Source organism: Trichophyton benhamiae (genome assembly GCF_000151125.1).
Source record: "Trichophyton benhamiae CBS 112371 chromosome Unknown contig01079.0, whole genome shotgun sequence".
Classification (NCBI taxonomy): Eukaryota; Fungi; Ascomycota; class Eurotiomycetes; order Onygenales; family Arthrodermataceae; genus Trichophyton; species Trichophyton benhamiae.
The window spans coordinates 134405-154766 of NW_003315081.1; the positions used below are offsets into that span (position 1 = coordinate 134405).

At 45.9% G+C, this 20362-nt stretch overlaps 7 protein-coding genes across 7 annotated transcripts; 5 read left to right on the top strand and 2 right to left on the bottom strand.

Annotated features, from left to right (window-relative positions):
* Positions 1–723: 723 nt before the first annotated feature.
* Positions 724–2415, top strand: ARB_02974 (uncharacterized protein; the record flags this gene model as incomplete). The annotated part of the gene is made up of 3 exons (XM_003010777.1): positions 724–822; positions 943–1344; positions 1375–2415. The coding sequence occupies 3 exons, from the start codon at positions 724–726 to the stop codon at positions 2413–2415; spliced, it is 1542 nt and encodes a 513-aa protein (XP_003010823.1).
* A 1470-nt stretch (positions 2416–3885) lies between these two features.
* ARB_02975 (uncharacterized protein) lies at positions 3886–5043 on the top strand (the record flags this gene model as incomplete). The annotated part of the gene is made up of 1 exon (XM_003010778.1): positions 3886–5043. One exon carries the CDS (start codon positions 3886–3888, stop codon positions 5041–5043), a length of 1158 nt encoding a protein of 385 aa, XP_003010824.1.
* Positions 5044–5592: 549 nt separating this feature from the next.
* ARB_02976 (oxidoreductase, zinc-binding dehydrogenase family superfamily) lies at positions 5593–6669 on the top strand (the record flags this gene model as incomplete). Its single annotated transcript, XM_003010779.1, has 1 exon — positions 5593–6669. The coding sequence occupies one exon, from the start codon at positions 5593–5595 to the stop codon at positions 6667–6669; it is 1077 nt and encodes a 358-aa protein (XP_003010825.1).
* A 2271-nt stretch (positions 6670–8940) lies between these two features.
* On the top strand, positions 8941–10023 carry ARB_02977 (uncharacterized protein; the record flags this gene model as incomplete). The annotated part of the gene is made up of 1 exon (XM_003010780.1): positions 8941–10023. The coding sequence occupies one exon, from the start codon at positions 8941–8943 to the stop codon at positions 10021–10023; it is 1083 nt and encodes a 360-aa protein (XP_003010826.1).
* Positions 10024–11738: 1715 nt separating this feature from the next.
* Positions 11739–13039, bottom strand: ARB_02978 (uncharacterized protein; the record flags this gene model as incomplete). Its single annotated transcript, XM_003010781.1, has 2 exons — positions 11739–12813; positions 12870–13039. 2 exons carry the CDS (start codon positions 13037–13039, stop codon positions 11739–11741), a joined length of 1245 nt encoding a protein of 414 aa, XP_003010827.1.
* A 1486-nt stretch (positions 13040–14525) lies between these two features.
* Positions 14526–15479, bottom strand: ARB_02979 (uncharacterized protein; the record flags this gene model as incomplete). Its single annotated transcript, XM_003010782.1, has 1 exon — positions 14526–15479. The coding sequence occupies one exon, from the start codon at positions 15477–15479 to the stop codon at positions 14526–14528; it is 954 nt and encodes a 317-aa protein (XP_003010828.1).
* A 1400-nt stretch (positions 15480–16879) lies between these two features.
* On the top strand, positions 16880–19105 carry ARB_02980 (uncharacterized protein; the record flags this gene model as incomplete). The annotated part of the gene is made up of 1 exon (XM_003010783.1): positions 16880–19105. One exon carries the CDS (start codon positions 16880–16882, stop codon positions 19103–19105), a length of 2226 nt encoding a protein of 741 aa, XP_003010829.1.
* Positions 19106–20362: the final 1257 nt, after the last annotated feature.

The following is a 20362-nucleotide window of genomic DNA, read 5'->3' on the forward strand; positions in this document are numbered from 1 at the left end:
GTTATTGACCAATAATATAGCTGCAAATTTAAGTTTAGTTGTGAATTCAGCCCGAAGCTCACTAAATTTCGGGAGAGCTAACTAGTTAGCTACTTTGGTTACTAAGCCATCCAGAAATATCAACCAGATGCTCGCATTTGGCCGTCGAGATAGGATGATTCTTCCCTGCAGCGTCCAGGGAAGATATGTAAAACAGCTTCACATAAATGGGTGTTCCAGGTGTGAGGATTTGTGGCATGAAAAGATCGTCCGATAGTAAGTCACCGGTGCTCGCCCAGGATGATATTTAGCAACCAGGACGCCAGATCTGACAGGTACCTAACTACCTTAACTAGTTTTCCCCAAACAACGAAAGAATCGTACTACTTTGCCTGCAAACAACTGATTCTTTTATTATATCTACGGCCCTATGTAACAAGTAGGCGTCCAGCAAGTACGCCGAAGGGAGTAAGGGGCAACGAAAGTAGAACGAGGGAAAACTCAAATATGCCGTAACGGTGGCAACATGGCATACAGCTGACTCCAACCATGGGTATCATCATAGTTACTTCTACATCTATAACTTGGTATGCACATTCAATATATCTCGTTTCATGAAGTTACATGTACGTCTATTTCCTCTTACGCTCTACCAGGTTGCGGTGTAGACGACCTGTGGTCGTCAGCATTCAAGGTAGCAATCGCCTCCTTAATCAAGACAGAACACAGAGACACTGTCGGAACATGAGCACCGGCCAAGCCACGATTGAAGACTTTGAGCGGGGCAGTGAAGTTGGGGCAGACGAAGAAGAAGTAGAACAAGCAGCCTCACAACCTCCTCCTGTAAATAGCGGCTATCTTCCGCTACCATGGAAGGGCCGATTAGGATATGTCCGCAAGCACTCAACCTTCCACGCACGGATAACGGCTCTGCGGCCTGAATGCCGTTTCTGACCTTTATAGGCATGCCTTAATACCTACCTGCGCAATGCAAATCCTCCGGTTTTCTGCTCCCGGACCTGCCGCATTGCTTCTATTCTTGAAAACCGGCACCCTCTTCGAGACTCATCTCAACCCCGACATGCTACCAAAAACCGTCCAGACCGTACCAAACCTCCAGATATAGTCAGAGGCCAAAAATTTGTGCAAGAGTTGGGTTTAGCAAATACCCGGGATTTGGTAACCATCATCCGCTGGAACGCACGTTTTGGAATCCGCTTCATGAGAATAAGCAGTGAGATGTTCCCCTTTGCGAGTCATGCGGAATATGGATATAAACTAGCTCCATTTGCATCCAAGGCCCTAGCTGAGGTAGGAGCTGTTGCCGCCGAACTTGGTCATCGTCTCACTGTTCACCCTGGCCAGGTAAGGATGCATCCGAATTATAGGTCCTAGTCATCAGACACTAACAAGGGTCAGTTTACCCAACTTGGCTCACCACGCAAGGAGGTCATCAGCAATTCCATCAGGGACTTAGCGTACCATACAGACATGCTAAACCTCTTGAATTTACCGCCTCAAATGGATCGTGATGCAGTTATGATTCTGCACATGGGTGGCACCTTTGGAGATAAAGAGAGAACTCTCAGCCGGTTTAGAGAGGCCTACTTGGGCCTGCCTCAGGATATCAAAGACAGGATTGTCTTGGAGAATGATGATATGAGCTGGACTGTGCATGACCTTCTACCCGTATGCGAGGAATTGAATATACCCTTCGTCCTGGACTATCACCACCATAATATCCACTTTGACCCAGGCCAGATTCGGGAAGGCACGCTCGATATAATGACGCTCTATGATCGGATAAGATCAACTTGGATAAGAAAAGGGAAAACACAAAAGATGCATTATTCCGAGCCCACGCCAGAAGCAATAACTAAAGTGCAACGACGGAAGCATAATGCCAGAGTGTCCACACTTCCACCCTGTGATCCAACCATGGATCTCATGATTGAGGCTAAAGATAAAGAACAGGCTGTTTTCGAGCTGGTGAAGATCTATAAACTCCCTGGTTTCGAAAAAATAAACCATGTCATTCCCCATTACAGGGAAGATTGGGTGAAAACTCCCAAGAAAACTCACATGCTCGTTGGGACTAGCCAGCTACCAAAGCTCAATCCGAAAGAGGCGAACATGGGGGGCCCATATGGTCGGGTTTACTGGCCCCCAGGGATGGAAGAATGGCTCCGCCCTCGGAAACGTAGATTGATACCTAAAGTCAGACCCCGGGTGGGTGGGGCAAAGAAGAGAGAAGAGGAGTCGTCACTAGAGGAAGGAGAGGGCGAAGACTATTTAACACTCACGAATACATCATCTGACAAAGAGGAACCAGCGAAACGACGAAAGTTCACTGCAAAAAGTGAAGACCAAGAGATCCAGAGCCCTGAAAACCCTTTTGGAAGAAAGTTGCGAGCAAGAAAAAATGTTACGCTGTAATGGCAGCAAGCGGTAAACACTCCAAAGGTCTGTTACACGACAGAAGCTGCCAGTTCTTCGGGATTGAGCTCTAACTTATTGAAAAGGTTGGCCGAACATCGGAGTCTTCAACATCGGCAGTCTCTAGCTCCTTGATCCTCAAAATGACATCCAAGCTACAGTACTGAGCCAGAAAAGAATGATGACCTTCCCGTATATTTTCGTGGAGAGCGATCGATGATTCCTGCCTACCCATTTGTATCATTCTGTTTTGGCTTGACTTTGATACTATACATATACTCTTAGCTCATACAGAATATCTCACCACACCTTTTGCTTCATCTGGGCTTTTTAAATGAGAGGTCCCTACCATCATGGGCCATTAATACATATTCTCGTTCGATTTACCGAGGAATTTCCAGGTTGATCTCCGATCAGGTAGGCATATTAGCTGAACAAGCATATAATATCAGTAGTTAGCTATGCAGGGTTTGGGGAGCAGAATATTGGCCAATCAGCTAGAGTGTGGTGATAGATATGACTGTATTAGAAATAAGGAAGTATGGTTTTGTCAAACTTCAGCTCTGCCTACCATTAGTGTGGGCTCACTCCTTTTGGTGTAGTGGCAGACTTCGACACGTTTTAATTATCAGATTAGCTGCCGAGAACTTCTTAGTTTCATATCGTTGCTTCACTGTTGAGGCGCATCCCATAGCTCGAGGGTGTGGGTCTCTGCGGCAAAGGCAGCGAATAATATCCTTCAGTTCCAGGCAAGCTTGGAAATTGAGTGATTAGTCAGAAAGCTTTCTCAGACGACATATCATTGTTGCTCTTTGGAGCGAGCTCCTTTCGTATTTCTAGTATCGGAAATAATGTATGAAGAGTCTACATTGATCGCGCGGGTTCGTGCTATTCTCATCACACTAACAGGCGGAATACTTTTCAGTTTACTTGTTAAAGGGCTTATTTAAGTAACTAGTGCAAATATGGGCGGTCAAGTCATTTTGGTACTAGACGAATTGTTGAGCGGGATTGGAATCGAACTATCCCGTAGCTAATCATTCGTCTTTGGTACCCGACAGTTTCCGAGATCTTGATGCCCTTGCAACTCGTGGATGTACTGCCAAGTGTGACGATTCTTGGAGCAGATTACAAATCATGTACCCAGGCCTGCAGCCCGATTCGGTGACTTTCGTGTCTTATTTATATGTCGCCGGCGGAAGACGAGAGGGACACCGTGAATGGGGATCGCTCAACACGCGTTGAACAACAATTTCGCTACCGAAATCATAAATTCAAGTGGATACCCTGCAACGCAATTTACCTCTTCCTCTATGTGCTTTCATAGTTCAAATATTGGCAATATATGAACCGGTTTCACCTATAGAATAGCTACTACTCCAATCTCGTGGCCATATTCAGCACATATATGCATTCATCCTTCACAAGTCATATATTGCCAAACAGGGGTGACTTTCCAACAACGTTGAAATGCAATCCGCACGACCTATCATCTCTCATGTCAAACGACATGACCCTGTGATAGACGGGCCGGCTCCTCAGATCACTGAGTACAAACATTTTTTCTTCCCTCGCCTCGCCTGTATGAGCAAAACTCATCTAGAGGCATGGATCTTCGATGCCGTCGACTTAACAACCAGCAATGTTGCAGTAACTATGACATTTTTCCGAGACGGAACGCAAGCTGCATTAGGAAAATGCCCAATACGTACCACATTTAGAGCCAGCTTGCCAGATGGGACAAAGATTGCAGGTGAACTTTTCGCTACAGAGAGTGTTGTGGAAGCCCTCCCAGAGGACGGAAAGATCACCGGGAAATGGGTAGGAGGAAAGAAAGAGGACGAGCCTGGCGATGCAGGATGGGCACAGTACGAAGTGTCACTTGATATGTCTGAGGCAACTGTTACCATTAACCTGCCCACTATCCGGGGGACTTTAACGCTTCAACAACGAGGTGGGAGAAATATTGAAAACTCTACAGAATCCCAGTTGATGGGGCCTGGCCTATCTTGGGTTCATTCAATTCCTCGTGCAAAGGCAACTGTGGACTTCGCTTTTATCCTGGACGGAGAATCCAAAAACCTACAATTTGAAGGATATGGAGGTAAAGACTACTGCCGTTCTACCGAGCCTATGCAAGATATGATGGAAGGCACTACCTACGTTCGAGGCCACGCGGGTCCTTACACATTCGCACTCTTCCGTCTTTTCAGTCGTCTGCATCCCGGCAAGACATATACTCGGGCCACTTTGGTGAAGGAAGATGCATTACTTTTTGAAATGGTCTCAGATGACAGTGTCTCCTTGAGTGACAATTACTTATCGTTCCGTTCTACCTACAGTGGAAAGCTTAGGGGAAACTACTCTGACCACACGACGGGCTACAGAATTGATTTCGTATCTCCCAGTCAGAATAAGCACTGGTCTTTTGAGCTCAAACATGAGACGTTGTGGTGGAGCATGCCTACGGAGGCACCTCCCGCAAAAACAGGAAATAATGGCTTCATCTCAACAGTAACTGGAGGCGAAATAGGTGAGCTGGCAAAGCAAGGGATGGCTACCATTGTACATATTCAGATGACGGCACTGAAATCAGACTATAAAGGGATCAGTAACCGTCAACTGTAAAGTTCACAGCGACAAGGGGTGTCAAGTGTTACTTGATGAACTGAGAATATAGCTCCAGATGTCATTATCCTTCCTTTGAATTTAATTATACATGGAGCAACCTAGTCTCAACGCCTGCCGCCTGCAGGCTTTACGTTTTTTTTTTTTTTTTTTTTTTTTTTTCCTTCATTTGGTTTTGACTGATTTCAACAATAAGTCACCGCTAATCTGCAAAGGCACAAGATCCTACCCCTTTCAGGGACGAATGGAATGGATTCGCTTCCGTTCTTCTAGAGGGCATGATTTTTAACTTCAGATTTCGGCGACAACACTTTCAGAGCCTTGCACCTATGGCCGATGGCGCCGATTCGGGGATTTTCGGATGTTGAATTGCGACTATGCTTCTATGACCAGCGCCGAGGAGATTTCACGATGTAACGAGAGAAAATATAATGCATTGCCCAAGCTGCTCTCGTTGCTAGAAAATAAAAAGGATCAAGCAGGAGAAAATCCGTGCACTGTTCTCTTCTTTCTAGTCATACTGCAGAATCTGGACTACGAAACGCAGCAATGACCCAGCTCCCGAACAAACAAACGGCCCTTACCTTTGGAAGTGATGGAAACTTGCGGGTCTCCCACGAAGCCCAGGTGGCCACACTCAAGCCAGATATGATTATTGTTAAAACAGCAGTGGTATCGGTAAATCCCGTTGACACTAAGATGGAAGCTGGGTTTTCAAAACCTGGCCTGATCGGGGGGTGTGACTTTGCCGGCGTTGTTGTGGCAGTGGGCTCAGGGGTAAAACGAAATGTCAAAGTTGGCGACCGAGTTAGCGGCGCAGTGATGGGATCTGATCCCCTGGACCCTTCGTCTGGAGCTTTTGCAACTTATGTCAGTGCCCCGGCCGACATAACCCTGACTCTTCCCGAAAATGTTCCCTGGTCTGTCGGTGGAGCGATGTCCACTATCTGGTTCACTGCTGGCCAAGCCTTGTTCCAAAATCTCCTGGCAGAGCTAGATGTCTGGCCAATACTGCGCCCGGCAAAGGAACCCAAGACTGTTCTTGTTTACGGCGGAAGTACTTCAGTAGGGACAACTGCGATTCAACTTCTCAAACTCGCGGGTCTCCGCCCTATAGCAACTTGTTCTCCCAAAAACTATGAGCTGGTCAAGAGCTACGGAGCGGAAGAAGTCTTCGATTATCGCTCCTCAACCTGTGCTGAAGACATCAAAAAGGCAACTAGGAACAACTTGAAATATGCACTTGACTGCATCTCGACGAAGGGTTCGATTGATATCTGCTATGGAGCCATTGGCCGCGCTGGCGGTCACTACACCTCCTTAGACCCTTTCTGGGAGTCAACAGCAAATACTAGGAAGGCCATTAAGGCTACGTGGATTGTGGGCATATCAATGCTGGGTAAAGATATTGCTTGGCCACCACCTTATGAACGGCCAGGCAGCGAGGAAACAAGGGCGTTCGGCGGGAAACTGGCTCAAATCCTCCAGAAAATACTCGATGAGAAAAAGATGAAGCCGCATCCGCTTAGAATCAAGGAACAGGCAACATGGCATGACGTCCTCGAGGGGCTGGACGAGGTGAAATCAGGAAGAGTGTCGGGGGAGAAGCTTGTTTTCGTTTTCTGAACTGTTACTTCACGATGTAGTATAATCTTGCAACCCTATCCAAGTGCAGCGCTCAAGAAACCTATGAGTTTTCTCGAGATAACCAATCTTAGACAATATCGTGCTCATGCACTCTGTCAATGGAGTCCCATCTTTGTACGGAGTAGCGGGCACAGGGATATCCTAGCTTGTTGGTGATGTGACTCTCAGGACCGGCGTGTCGGTCATACCTCGTTATGGAAATTGGAAACCTTTTGCGCAGGTAAGATATCACGATAGATTAACAACTGGCCTAACGGAGAATTCCAGGCAGTTATATTTTTGTTTTTAACCCGATGCGAGTGGGCTGTAACTCGCTGGCCTCTACGGAAGACGGGATGCGTCGCGCCAAGCTTTCAGCTCTTTTGATGTGTATTTTTGGCAAGTTAGTTAAGCTTAACTAATAAGCTTATTAATTAGGTTAGCCATCCTCACCAGACGACGAAGATCGCCTGCCTCGTGTTTTTGTGCTCCTCATAAAGCCAACAGACATGGCAGCTGGGGAGTATGATCGTGACGATGCATTCTCCTTGCTCCCTTTCGAGGCTGTTAATTATCCGGTTAGTTCTGGGAGGCGGACGGTCCCAAAAGGGATACGGCACAAGTCACCCATGGCCTTCCCAACTTCGCAGCATACGAACCGCGAACTCAAAATAGGAATTAACTGGTCCGCTATATGGCCAGGTAATATCATAATTCTTCGAATTTGTAAGTGGTTGTTGACTAGTTAGCTAACTGCCAAGTCTTACATACATTTGCAGCATCGTGTCTCTGGTTTTTGGCTCCGAAGGGAGTGCGTGTTTCAGCTCTCCCAATAACATTACCCCATGGTTAATATGCAGCCTACTCCGCCCCAGGATAGACGGAGGAGTCCAACTGCAACCTCATTTTTCCATGATCGTACGGGATCAACAAGGGCAGATAGTTGCATAACACTCCCTACATGTTTTTTTGTACACGTGGAAATGCTTGGGGAAAATAGAACTCGTGGCTAAATCGATAACCATGGCTGCCGACCCAGGCCGGACGCTTCACTCGTTCGTATTTCACTTTTTAGCTTCAGTGTACTTACAAGACTAGAGGGGCTTGCATCGCCATCGAGGAATTCAACTTCACTGCACTGACAAAGTTGATGTGCAGGAGAGGGCTTCTTCTATACCAAAACCTCACTGTTTAGTCTTGCTCCTTCAGGACTATTAGCCGCGTTCTCCTACTCACATTTTATACGGAGGGCAGGAAACCAACTGAAAATATATACCCTCTTACAATCCCTTCTCTGCCCTCTGGCTGGTCATTGGTTGGCCTGTCAGCGGGAGAGGGAGACTGGGCACTCTTGGCCCCGGCTTAATCCTTGGGTTGTTCAGGGACTTAAGAATGGTTATTATTGCTAGTTTTCGTGAAGTAAAACAAGCTCTTACCCAAGACTTCTTATGTGTGGTCAACTCTGATACCCACTCTTAAATGATTGCAGAGGCGCCCTCTGTTTTTTTTGAGTAACCCGATGCTCTTGGAATAGCCTATGCGTTCAATACGAGAAAGACCATGCTTGAATATATGTAGATCAACCCTGGGAGGAAGCCCACCATTGTCTTCAACCACAAAGCGACTAATTCAGTTTGTTCTTTTGATAATGCATTTAGTTCGCTCTCTACCTTCCATTCTTCAGGGCTTACGGAGTATTTAAAGCACATATCTTTGGATGAGCTGCACATCTTTCTATTGAATGGAGTCATAATACCTTCTTCACTATCCTTGATATGGTCGCCCCCTCTCGTTCTAGAACATTCCAGTTTCTCCAATGCGCTCACGTCGCACCTCAAGACTACCAAAACAATGTTAAGAGATCCAAAATTTGCAGCAAAACCTGTCCACGATAGGCCACAAGGTCAAAAGAGAAAGACTAGGCAGACAAGCTCAACTGAATCACGATTACGCCTGGCTTGCAATCGATGTCACGCCCAAAAACTAAGATGTTTACGGTCCGATGGTACCGAGCCTGGGAGTAAATGCGAACGTTGTCGGCGTGCATCTGTTCCGTGCGTCTATAGCCCTCCGAATCGTATAGGACGGCCTGCAAGATCAGGAGTATCGTCTACGACTTCGGTTGGTGGTTCTTTAAAGTCAGATGGCGGGATTATCCCTCTCAATGCTCCTCGGCGATCATCTGCAAGCTCTCCACTACGATCAAGCCCTCAACCACTCTTCCCTCTTCGCCAGGGGGCTACTGTTGACTCACCCAGTGATGATTCCGGAATGTTCGATCTTCACATAGATGAATCAAATATTAAAATTGATATGCTATCATTTTATAATGATAGTGTACCGTTTCTGGAGAGCTCGGCGGCTCTAGTTACAGAGAAGCCAATTATGCAAGACGTGACGTCTCAAAACATACCGGTTTCTCCACATACCAAGGAAACCAGCGAAATGCCTAGGGGTCAATGCTCCCCCACGGAGATGGCACCTGATAACTATGTTCGAGAACTTATGGTATTTGGGTTAGCACAGTATGATCAGCTTCGCTGCCTGCAAAGAATGAGGAACTGCACTGGCAACGATAAACGGGGGGTATTCTCACGGCTGCGCAACTATCCAATACACGGAATGCTGGAGCATGTTCGAAGACTCACTGAACTCATAAGGCAGCTGATGCCTATATCAGACAGTAGCGATAGTTCGCTGCATATATTATGTTCGGAACTTGTCAGCGAAACTATTCCCGACATCGACTCATGTCTATTAAATGAGGAAGCCTTAATGAACGACTTTTCTAACATGCTAGCACACCCGTTTTCGGAATCCTGTCTCAGCTCCGGTGATAGCATCAGCCAATTATCTCCTCTCACGCCAAGCAAGCAAACACCAGTCGATACTTCCACGATTCTTCTGTTTGTTTCCTGCTACCTTCGCCTTGCACGAGCATTTGCCTTGTTCTTTACGGACCTCCACGCCTTTCTCCTTTTCCCAAGTGCCATTGATCCCACCCCCACTGGTGAACTCCGAATATTTCCAGGACTAAAGCTGGGCTCCTTTCAATCTTATGTAGGAGTAAGCTTGGAGATATCTATAGCTATCCAGGTCAGCGAGCGCATGTTATGTCGCCTCCACGACTCACTTGGCCTATCCTGGAACCAGTGCAGTTCAGAAAGCCTTCCCAACTCTCAATTGTCGGCGGATGCATGGAGCAACGCCGATACAATCACTCGGGCCATGATAAAAACCATCCAGGCGCAGGAAGAAATAGATGCGCAAGATGAGAGGGGTGATACATTCACAAGGCTATTACTGACAATGGAGAATGTTAAAAAGCTGGTCAAAACACAGCCATTCTTGTGAAATTTTTGAAACTGACACTCTTCAACTTTATTTTCCTCAGTTTCTTCTTTGCTATATAAGTGTTAGAAGTTGGACGCATACGGGAAGTCATAGGATCTATATTTACGAATATCGCTATGTAACCCCTCAATAGATTCGCAAGCCAGGTTATATCGGATACTGGCCAAACAAATGGCATGCACCTCTGCCCTGGCTTATGAACTTTATAGCTTCCTCGCTGGCTCTCTTATTCATAACTTTCAGGTCTCGAAAGAACTATGGTATACAAGTGAGATGATTACGTACTTATTGGGTACATATTTATCGAGATACCATTTCTCTGTAATATTAGCCCACACCCAGCGTTGCAACCTGCGAACGACCAAACCAAGTCTCTACTGCTCATTTTCTTTTATGCCTTACTCACAGCACCCTATATCATTCATTACGGCGTAAGGTAAGGCTTACCAAGAAAAACAAGCATCCAAGGACATGCTTCGGCAGAGAGGTATCCTCGTAGATTTCTTTATCCCGTCATCCAAGCCCACTCTAAACTGGGGTTTCTCTCTCTGCTCAAATATTTGTTCCTAGATGGTAAAGAAAATCTACGGAGCAGTCCGGGCTCAAAGTGAAGATAACTATCACTAGTACCCCGGAACCAAAGACGATCCATTGCTGATCAGGGTTGCGAGATGCTTTGGTTGAAATGCTTCTCTAAACCTTTGATAAGATGCAACGCCACTAATTTGAGGACCATGCTTGGGGGCGTTGTACTAATTAGTATGTTATACGAGAAGTAGGGGGAAACATCATGGAATTGCAAGCTGAAAAAGGAGAAACTTCACGGATCAATAATTCAGTTAACTATAAACATTCTCTCCTTTACCCCCATTTTTGCCATGTTCTGGCCTAAGATGCGCATGTTATACCTTCGAATAGACTGGAGATTGATGGTTAATTGGGAGATACAGATGGAAGACCTAGAGTTTTATAGTGTTTGTTTCCTTAACCCGCTACCGCTCTTGTGGCATAGCTTAATCTCTATTGAAGAGAAGGTGCAACAATAAAGCATGTAACCGCAATGGAAATGTATTCAACGCAACCTTTTCCCGCCAGATAGATGCAAAACTGACTAATTACATGATTTTTTGGCCATTTATCCTGTTGTTTCGGGTCGTACTCGGTACGAGTATGTAGAATAATAGAATAATACCGATTATACGCTCCTTTTCAACGAAAAAGCGTAGACTGGGTTCGATATATATATGAAAAAGCTCTTTGCACAGAACTAATCGAAGGTCTTTGATATTTGCATTCCAGGGTATGCGATTTTAAGAACCCATAGTCAGCTTCATCCTCCAGATATACGATCTGAGCGGTGCTAGGGGAGATCCGGTAACCATGTCGTACTACGGCAGGTAGTTAACACTGTCATAAATGACTTCCAGAGGAGTTATTAGGTAGTTAATCTCATAGCGCCGGTCCCTGTGGAGTACCTCCCAGTGTCAACATTTTGGAATTCGATCCAGAGATGGTTGCGTTGTAGACGCTTCCCTCCTGACGTCCACATGCCCCAGATGTATTTATGCGGCTGGCACTTCTAGCTGTATGTTACAACTCTTTTCCATCGTTGAAGCACACCTGCCTTGTGCCGGGTGAGGTTATTTGAATCATAAATCAATGAACCCAGCATCAATCCAGTGTAAAAAAGCTACTGGACCTATGGTTCCATCAATTCACATCTCTCGTACACGCTTCGCTGCCCGGGATGTTAGGGAATCGTCTGGTAGGCCGCTCCGCTTTGTGCCGGGTAAGCTACTGGTGCGGATATCGTTGTCGTCCTGGCTTACCCGTCGGTTTGGGTATTTCCCCTCAAATCCTTCGAAGCAATTTGCTGTAATTGGGCTGCCCGTTGAAAAGTATGGGTGCTCTAATGCCTCCTTTGCCGTAATCCTTTTCGCTGGGTTATATTCTAAAAGCCGTGAGAGAAGGTCAAAGCCTTCTTTTCCCGGAGTTCCTGCCGTTGATGATGGAGAATATGAACCGTTCTTCAAACAGGCGTTATACCATGGCTCTAAGCTCGATGGCTTATGTATATGGCTTGTCCCAGGGCCCAACGCAAAAGCTTGAAGCTGGCCATATTCGGGCATCGAAGCTAAGCCAGGCCAGTTTTGCTTCAGGGGCATCCCAAGAATTTCCATGATTTTCAGCATTTGATTTCGTTGAAAAGGCACATTTTTCTTGCTATCCATCTTTGCCTCCTCTCCCTTGAATATTGGGCGGAGAGATAGTAGCTCAGCGAATATGCACCCAACCGCCCAGAGATCGACAGCTGGGGTGTAATGCCGGCAGCCAAGGAGTAATTCAGGTGCGCGATACCATATTGTCACCACGACCTTATCACCAGAAAATAGCGAGTTTAGCGGTTTATAAAATAACCGGGCAAGCCCAAGGTCGCCAATCCTTACTGCACCGCAAGAAGTAACCAGTATGTTAGCTGGTTTGAGATCACGGTGCAGAACCCAGTTTGAGTGAAGATATAGAAGTCCGTTGAGTAGCTGGAAGAGAATTGACTTCACCATCGGTGCAGGGATGGCATGTCGCTGAGGCTGAGTATGATGGTGTATTATCTGCAGGAGATCGTGCTCGGTATACTCAAATACCATAAAAATGCATCGATCCTCAAGAATAATCTCGACAAGTCTTACGACATTAGGGTGGTTTAATTCAGTACACAGAGCAATTTCTCGAACTGCAGATTGCGAAAGCCCTGTGTATTGGATTGTTTCTCCTTCTTTATCAGGTTTGAACCTAGAGTTATTTTTTTTGTTAGTATTAGCTTAATAGATGATGAAGAGGTCCTTTACTTTTTGATAGCAAATTCGCCTTTTTGTCCATTTTTACCAACGGCCTTATAGACTCGCCCATAGGTACCACTGCTTATAAAACCAACAATATGGTATTTCTCTCTTATGCGGACTTTGCTAGTATAACCGAAGCCTGGAGACTTTATCTGGTTGGCAGAGTCTATATTCATATGTTAGCGAGTATCCAGGGGTAACCGGAGGCACGGGTTGTAGCCAAGATCATGAGAATATCATCGAGCATAGAGAGAAATAAACAGTATGAAGACTGCCAGTTAGATATTTGTGGATAGATAAACAACTAGCGTTATACTTCTTTGATAATAGATCCAAATTGTGGTTGTCAATCGGGGTTGAGGTAGCCGGTAACGCCGGAGATGGCAGGAATCAGACACGTCATTATTCTCATTGATCAACAGTGAAGAATATGAGACCATTACAGAAATGTCATGCTAAAACTTGAAAGGTTCAAATAAAAGGGTATAAAGGGAACTATTCAGCGTAATTTGAAATCAGGGTTGGATATCAAAAAGTGCATGTGTTCTGAGGGCAGGATAAATTGGTGAAAAAGTTGTCTTTGAGGTATAATGCGGGTGAAAGCCCTCGGGTTAGCCTTGGGAAGTTGAAACTGCCTTACCATCGAAGGCCACTTGTACGGTACGGTGTATGCCTTTGGTCGTTGATCGAGAAGCCATCTGAAGGAGGTGGAATCGAAATAGGCACTCAAAAATTTAGCGAAGAAAAGAAAGGGAAAAAAAATTATGAAAATGTCAAGCAGGTCATTGGAAACAATAATACAGTCTAGAAAATAAGAATTAAAAAAGAAGCCATTATATCTATCTCTATTGATCCATGCCGGTGGTTGTTCTTCGGAGCGTCGCAAACGCTTTGCGGACGGGACGTTTTGATGGCTCCGGCCCGAGCGGCCAAGATGGGTCACGTGAACATCCCGACGTCCATTGTATATTTGCCTCCGAATACTCAAATTCTACGTCTGATTCTCTTGTGGCTGTCGAGCATGCTGCTGCGATGTGTTTAATATAATTGATTTGCACGCTGGTACACAATTTCTACTCAGAATAACGAGACTCAGTTACACGCTTTATCCTGTATGATGGTTGAGGGCGCGGAATATTTCCTCCCTTACCATGAACAGTCAGGACAATCCTCGTCCGGTCCACTCCCACGTAAAAGAATTAAAAAAAAAAAAAAAAAAAGACTATCCCTGTCTGTATCCAGGTATCCAGTGGCCATCCTGGGCACAGCCGCAGTCTTTTGTGGTGAGGTAGGCTTTGCGATAGCATCTCTGGCTGAGCCAAACGGCGTTTTCAGATGGTATGGCGAGGAAGATGTCGGGAGTTCGAAGCTACATTTGATAGTTCCGTGGGCCATCGTCTTATGTACCATCGCTGGACCTTAGGACATGGGGGTATTTAGTATTTCATTATATCGTGACTATGACTAGATCCAGCGTCCAAGCAAAAAAAGAATACAAATACATGTGCCAGAAGTCAAAATAAGCCATCGCACTGTACCGATGGGATACTTATCGACAACAGCCGAGAAAACAAAACCAAGGTTCTTGACTCAGTACCCTGTATACCACGTAGAGAGTATTTGCTCAGTAAATAGCTTCGATATGGACTGGGTAAGGAGTCACTACTTACCACTCTGTTCTCTTCGATTGTCTCCCTTTTTGTCATCCTCTACCTCGTCTTCATCGCGAGAAGTAGAGGGCTTCCCACCGGCCTCTCGAATGGCTTGGTCATCACCTCTGAGTTTCTCAAAATAGGATTTAATATCTTCTGCTCCAACCGCTTGGCCACTCTCAGCGAATGGTTTCAGGAATTCCTTCACTTTGTCACGAAGATGATTATAAACCATGACCCCTTCGATCGCCTTGACTCGGTCCAAGTTGCTAAGTGCAGCTTCGCCTCTGTCCAGGAGACTCCCAGTGTGAATGCTTCCGGCACTATTGTTAGCATTCTGTCCATCACCATCTTCAGATAGTGGGGGCTCGTAAACATCTTCTTCCTCACGGAGTTGACGGTTGGGTTCGAGATTAGGGAAGCATTCCACACATTTACACAAGTGATCGCGGAAGTCTTCTTTGACGAAGAGCGAAAACTGCCTTTCAGGGATATCCAATGGAAGCAAATCGTGTTTTTCCTTCGTCTTTGTCGTTTGAGTGTTGGGTTCAACCAAATGCGTTGAGGACTCCTGTTTTGCTCGTTTCACGCCTGGCTCGATAGAGTCTTCATCCTCAAGTGCTCTCTTTTTGCGCGGGATAGCGAGTGGGTCAGGAGTATGGTTCCCCCTGTCTTTTAGTGACTTGCCCGAATCTCCCAGCACCGTGTCCTTGAGGTACACTGGAGGGAGAAATCCGGGTGTCCCCGCATACCGCTTTAGCCACGGATTAGAGTCCAAGCATTTATAACATATAAACGTCTCAAAGTCATCCTCATCAGGAAACCCGGGTGGTAAAGGCAAGTCTTCGTCCTCTTCTTTATCAGTGCTCGCAATACGAGGTAGCCCTATTAAACATTCGGGATGCCACCAGTCTTCTCCACAGCCACCAGTTTCAACTGTGCCAATACCAAGGCACTGGAACATCGTCCCCTTCTCCTTAGTAGGATCATATGTGTCACTGCAGCCACAGAATCTGTTCCTGAAGTTTTGATTGTATTTATTATCCGGAGTCGGATCCTCCGAGTGGGCGCCTTTCTGGCCAGTAGTCGGGTCTGCTCTCAAGGTACAGGGGGATGCCGATGGTAACCTTCTAGTGCCGCAGTCACAGGTGAAGTTGCGCTTTGTGAATAGTTCAACCAACTCGTGCTCTCCATGACACGAAATAGAGCAGGAGTAGCACACACCAGCAGCATTATAGGGGGAACTGGGGTTTTCTGGGGGAGGATTGCAAGTGAGGCAGGAAAAAAGACTTTGTCGTAGAGCCCCAAGCGGTCGCGTGCAAGTATCAAATGACTGAATATAGTTGTGTTAGTCTTCGAGCCTGCGAGGGTAAGTGGCGGACGCTCTAGCGACATACATATGGCAAGGCTTCCCGCGCGTCAGCCTCCAGCTTCAACTGTTCATTTATGAATCTAGTAGGCAGCTATTAGAGCCTCACTCTGATCTGAGGAAATTTGTCGTCGGCGACAATAGTTCTCACTTACTCAGATGCCGTCTGAGAGTTCTCGGATACGAAGCTCTCGCGTCTCTTTGGGGGAGCTTCAGCGCCATCTATCTTCGCATCCGCCGGATTAGAAGCCAGGTTTGGATCCATGTCCCGTGCAGCATGCAGTAGCAAGCAGTATGATATCGGAAGCTGGGCTGACAATCAGCTGCAGCAGTTATTCCTCAGCTTGTTTGGCTTTCTCCTTCGTTTTGCGCATCTTCGGGTGTTTCTTTCTCGTCGCGAGCTAGAATGTTGGTGTCTGTTTGACTTGTTTGCACTTCTTCCCCGTTTAGGCTAAATTGGATAACGCGGTTATTTTTGGCGCGACGCGACTCGTTCGCGCGCTTCTTCTGGTATCAAACAAATCAGCCAACGAGCTTTTCGTCCCTCCCGCGCGGCATCGGACAGACAACGTCTAAAGCGCCAGCAATATCAAAGACCGGGCAGACATATTTCGCTCCCTGATAAGGCAGGAGTTTACGGTGTTGCTATTCATTTTACTTGTAAAGCTCTAACAGCGGAAGGTTATAGGAAGTGAATTTCTCACAATGAGGTAACCCCTACATCCCACCAAGACTGCTAAATTCACGCTAGGTCCATGGATAATTCTGACTTCTTTCCGATTTTATATAGCTCTCCTTTACGCCCAAGTAACTCTGCCGGTAACCGAGGGCGAACAAATCTGACCAGCAGGAAGCGTGGTCATGACGGCCTGGATGATAACTCCTCAGCACCGCCCCCTTCGAGCCGTAAGCTAAACCTGTGGTCGGTCGAAATACGGCTTTTATCTTAAGATGGTTTCTAATCAGCAAATTTAGCGCCTCCTTCCTCCCCGCCAATGCTGCCTCTTGATGAGGCTGAGAATGAAGATGACATAGCGGCGGAGGAAGGGTTTGTCCCCGATATAGACGACCTAGAGGAGATGGCTGAGGATGACGATGGCATTGATCTTTTCGCAGACAACTTCGAAAGAGATTATGCCAATCGTCCCGATGATGGCTATGCGGGGGTCGACATCGATGACGCAGATCAAGAGGAACTAGACCCGGCAGCAAGACGACAACTTGAGGCACGGCTCAATAAACGAGACCGTGAAATAGCTCGGAGGAGAAAAATGCCGGCTGCTTTCCTACAAGAAGACGACTTTGATGGTGTCCCCGATCTATCGCTACAGACACGCAGACACAGACGCAATTATGACGAGGAGAGCCAGGACGCTGACATGGATGACCCAGAAGCTGACCTAACGCTGGAAGATATGGCCGACATCAAAGCTGATAATCTTACGGAATGGGTAGCGACTCCAGCTATTCATCGGGCAATCTACCGAGAATTCAAATCCTTTATAACGGAGTTCACAGACAAGGACGGCATTTCAGTCTATGGTACTCTTGTGAAGAATCTCGGAGAAGAGAACTCAGAGTCTCTTGAAGTCGCATATCCTCACCTTAGCGAGTCAAAATCGATCATTGCATACTTCCTGGCGAATGCTCCAGCTGAAGTGCTCAAAATTTTCGACCAAGTGGCTATGGAAGCTACATTGCTGCACTACAGAGACTATCATCGCATCCATAGCGAAATCCATGTGCGAATCACTAACCTACCCGTGAAATACACCCTACGACAACTTCGGCAAAGCCATCTCAACTGCCTTATCTGTGTTAGCGGTGTGGTTACAAGACGAACTGGTGTTTTCCCGCAACTGAAATACATTATGTTCAACTGCAGCAAATGCGGCATCACCCTTGGGCCTTTTGAGCAAGAGTCAAGTAGTGAGCTGAAAATCTCGTTTTGTCAAAACTGCCAAAGCCGTGGGCCCTTCACATTGAACTCTGAGAGAACTGAATATCGTAACTTCCAGAAATTAACACTTCAAGAATCTCCGGGGACTGTGCCGGCTGGTAGACTCCCGCGCCATCGCGATGTTATTCTTTTGGCGGATTTGATTGACTCTGCCAAACCCGGTGATGAGGTTGAAATCACTGGTATTTACCGCAATCAATACGATCTTCCAATGAGTCAAAGAAGTGGATTACCAGTCTTCAGCACAATTATCGAGGCTAACCACATTGTCAAATCTCATGACCAACTGGCTGGATTCCAGTTGACTGAGGAAGATGAACATCAAATCCAAACCTTATCTAAGGACCCTAATATCGTCGAGAAAATCATTGCCTCGATTTGCCCAAGTATCTATGGCCATGAGGACGTCAAGACTGCGGTCGCTCTTTCCCTGTTCGGTGGCGTCAGCAAAGTGGCTCAAGGGAAAATGAACATTCGTGGAGATATCAACGTACTATTGCTTGGTGACCCAGGTACCGCCAAATCGCAAGCTCTAAAATACATAGAAAAAACTGCCCATCGTGCAGTATTTGCTACTGGGCAGGGAGCTAGTGCAGTCGGTTTGACTGCGAATGTGCGTCGTGACCCAATGACCAGTGAATGGACCCTTGAAGGCGGTGCGCTAGTGTTGGCTGATAGAGGTACCTGCTTAATCGACGAATTTGACAAGATGAATGACCAAGACCGCACCTCTATTCATGAAGCAATGGAGCAGCAGACGATATCTATATCAAAGGGCGGTATCGTTACCACACTCCAGGCCCGGTGCTCAATTGTTGCAGCTGCAAACCCTATTGGGGGGCGCTATAGGGGTACGCTTCCTTTTTCTCAAAACGTCGAACTCACCGAGCCTATTCTTTCTCGTTTCGATATCCTCTGTGTCGTTAGAGACATGGTCAATCCAGACGTGGATGAAGGCTTGGCTTCATTTGTGATGAATTCGCATTACCGCTCGAACCCAGTTAAAGATGCACAAGGGAACCCGGAAGAAGATGTGTCAGAAGACTCTCCTGAATCCAGGTTTAAGGCACAAAGAGAGGATGCCATCCCGCAAGAACTTTTGCGCAAGTATATCGTCTACGCACGGGAGAAATGTCATCCAAAATTATATCAAATAGATGAAGGCAAAGTCGCTGAGGTCTTTGCTGATTTGAGACGAGAAAGCCTGGCCACTGGTGCATATCCTATAACGGTATGTGCTTTTCTATCGTATTTTTGCTAATTTCCCCAATGTCACTTTACCTCTTCCTCTGTGCAGCCCTAACCTACCATTAATAGGTACGACACCTTGAGTCAATTATGCGAATCGCTGAAGCATTCTGCAAAATGCGCCTATCCGAATATTGTTCATCTCGCGATATTGACCGTGCGATTGCTGTAACTGTTGACTCCTTTATTGGTAGTCAGAAAATAAGCTGTAAAAAGGCTCTCTCACGGGCATTTGCCAAGTACGTTTTATTGATACTCTTCGCATTTGCTTTGCGTATACAAGCATCTAATTTGGTCTAATAGGTATACCCTTAACAAACCCAGGGTAAAACGGGATGGGGGTCCAGGCCGTAACTCTTCGTCCACCCGTAACTGAAAACTGAAGAAGTTAATACGAATGCCATGATAATTAGGATTGCTTGGACCTCTACTAATACGGAATTTATTGGCCTAATGATCGGTTCCTATGGTGTCTCTGACGTGAAGTCATGAATCCGATAGAGTAATCAATGAATATTTAACCTTGTGCAAAGTGCTATATGCTTTTTTAAAGCATATTCATAGATCTCCCAATAAGTATTCATCAATTAATAGTTTTATACCGCAATCTAGCTGGTTCTCGTCGAAACTCGCATTTGTACATTCCCAAGGGTTAATTAAGCCTTTTCGATGTTTAATTCCACTGATTATACCAGTGGTAGAAATATGTATTTCGATTGACTTGGTGTGGACTACGTTGCATGATTCTTCCAAAGATGAGCCGTCGGAGTTACCGTTACCCATTTATAAAGGGACTAATTACAAACTAGCTCCAAGCAACACTCGATGAGCCCTACTATCTCTTGGGGTTTAGTTATTGACCTGTCGGGTGCTCTAGAGGGTCGAAATATTGGTCCTATGCTGCATCAACTATGTTTGCGAGAAGGAGCCGATTCCAGATAACTACGGATCTACAAATGCATGATTAGTTACATTTGGTTTCAGACAAGACTCAATGCACCTCACTATGATATATATTAGTATGGACAAGGAGGGATTGAAATGCTACTTATGGAATAAGATACGGACTAAACCTTTATATCGCTAAAAGCGTTGTACTCAATTCTTTATTCGATAGCTCAAAAATATTATCATCCCTTTTACTGTTTTACAGTTTCAGAGGTTGCATAAAAAAAAAAAAAAAACAGCTTTCATATTTCCTAAAATCCTAAATTCCAAGTACATCATAAATGATAAAAAACGAAATCAATAAAGCAAAAAAATAAAAAAA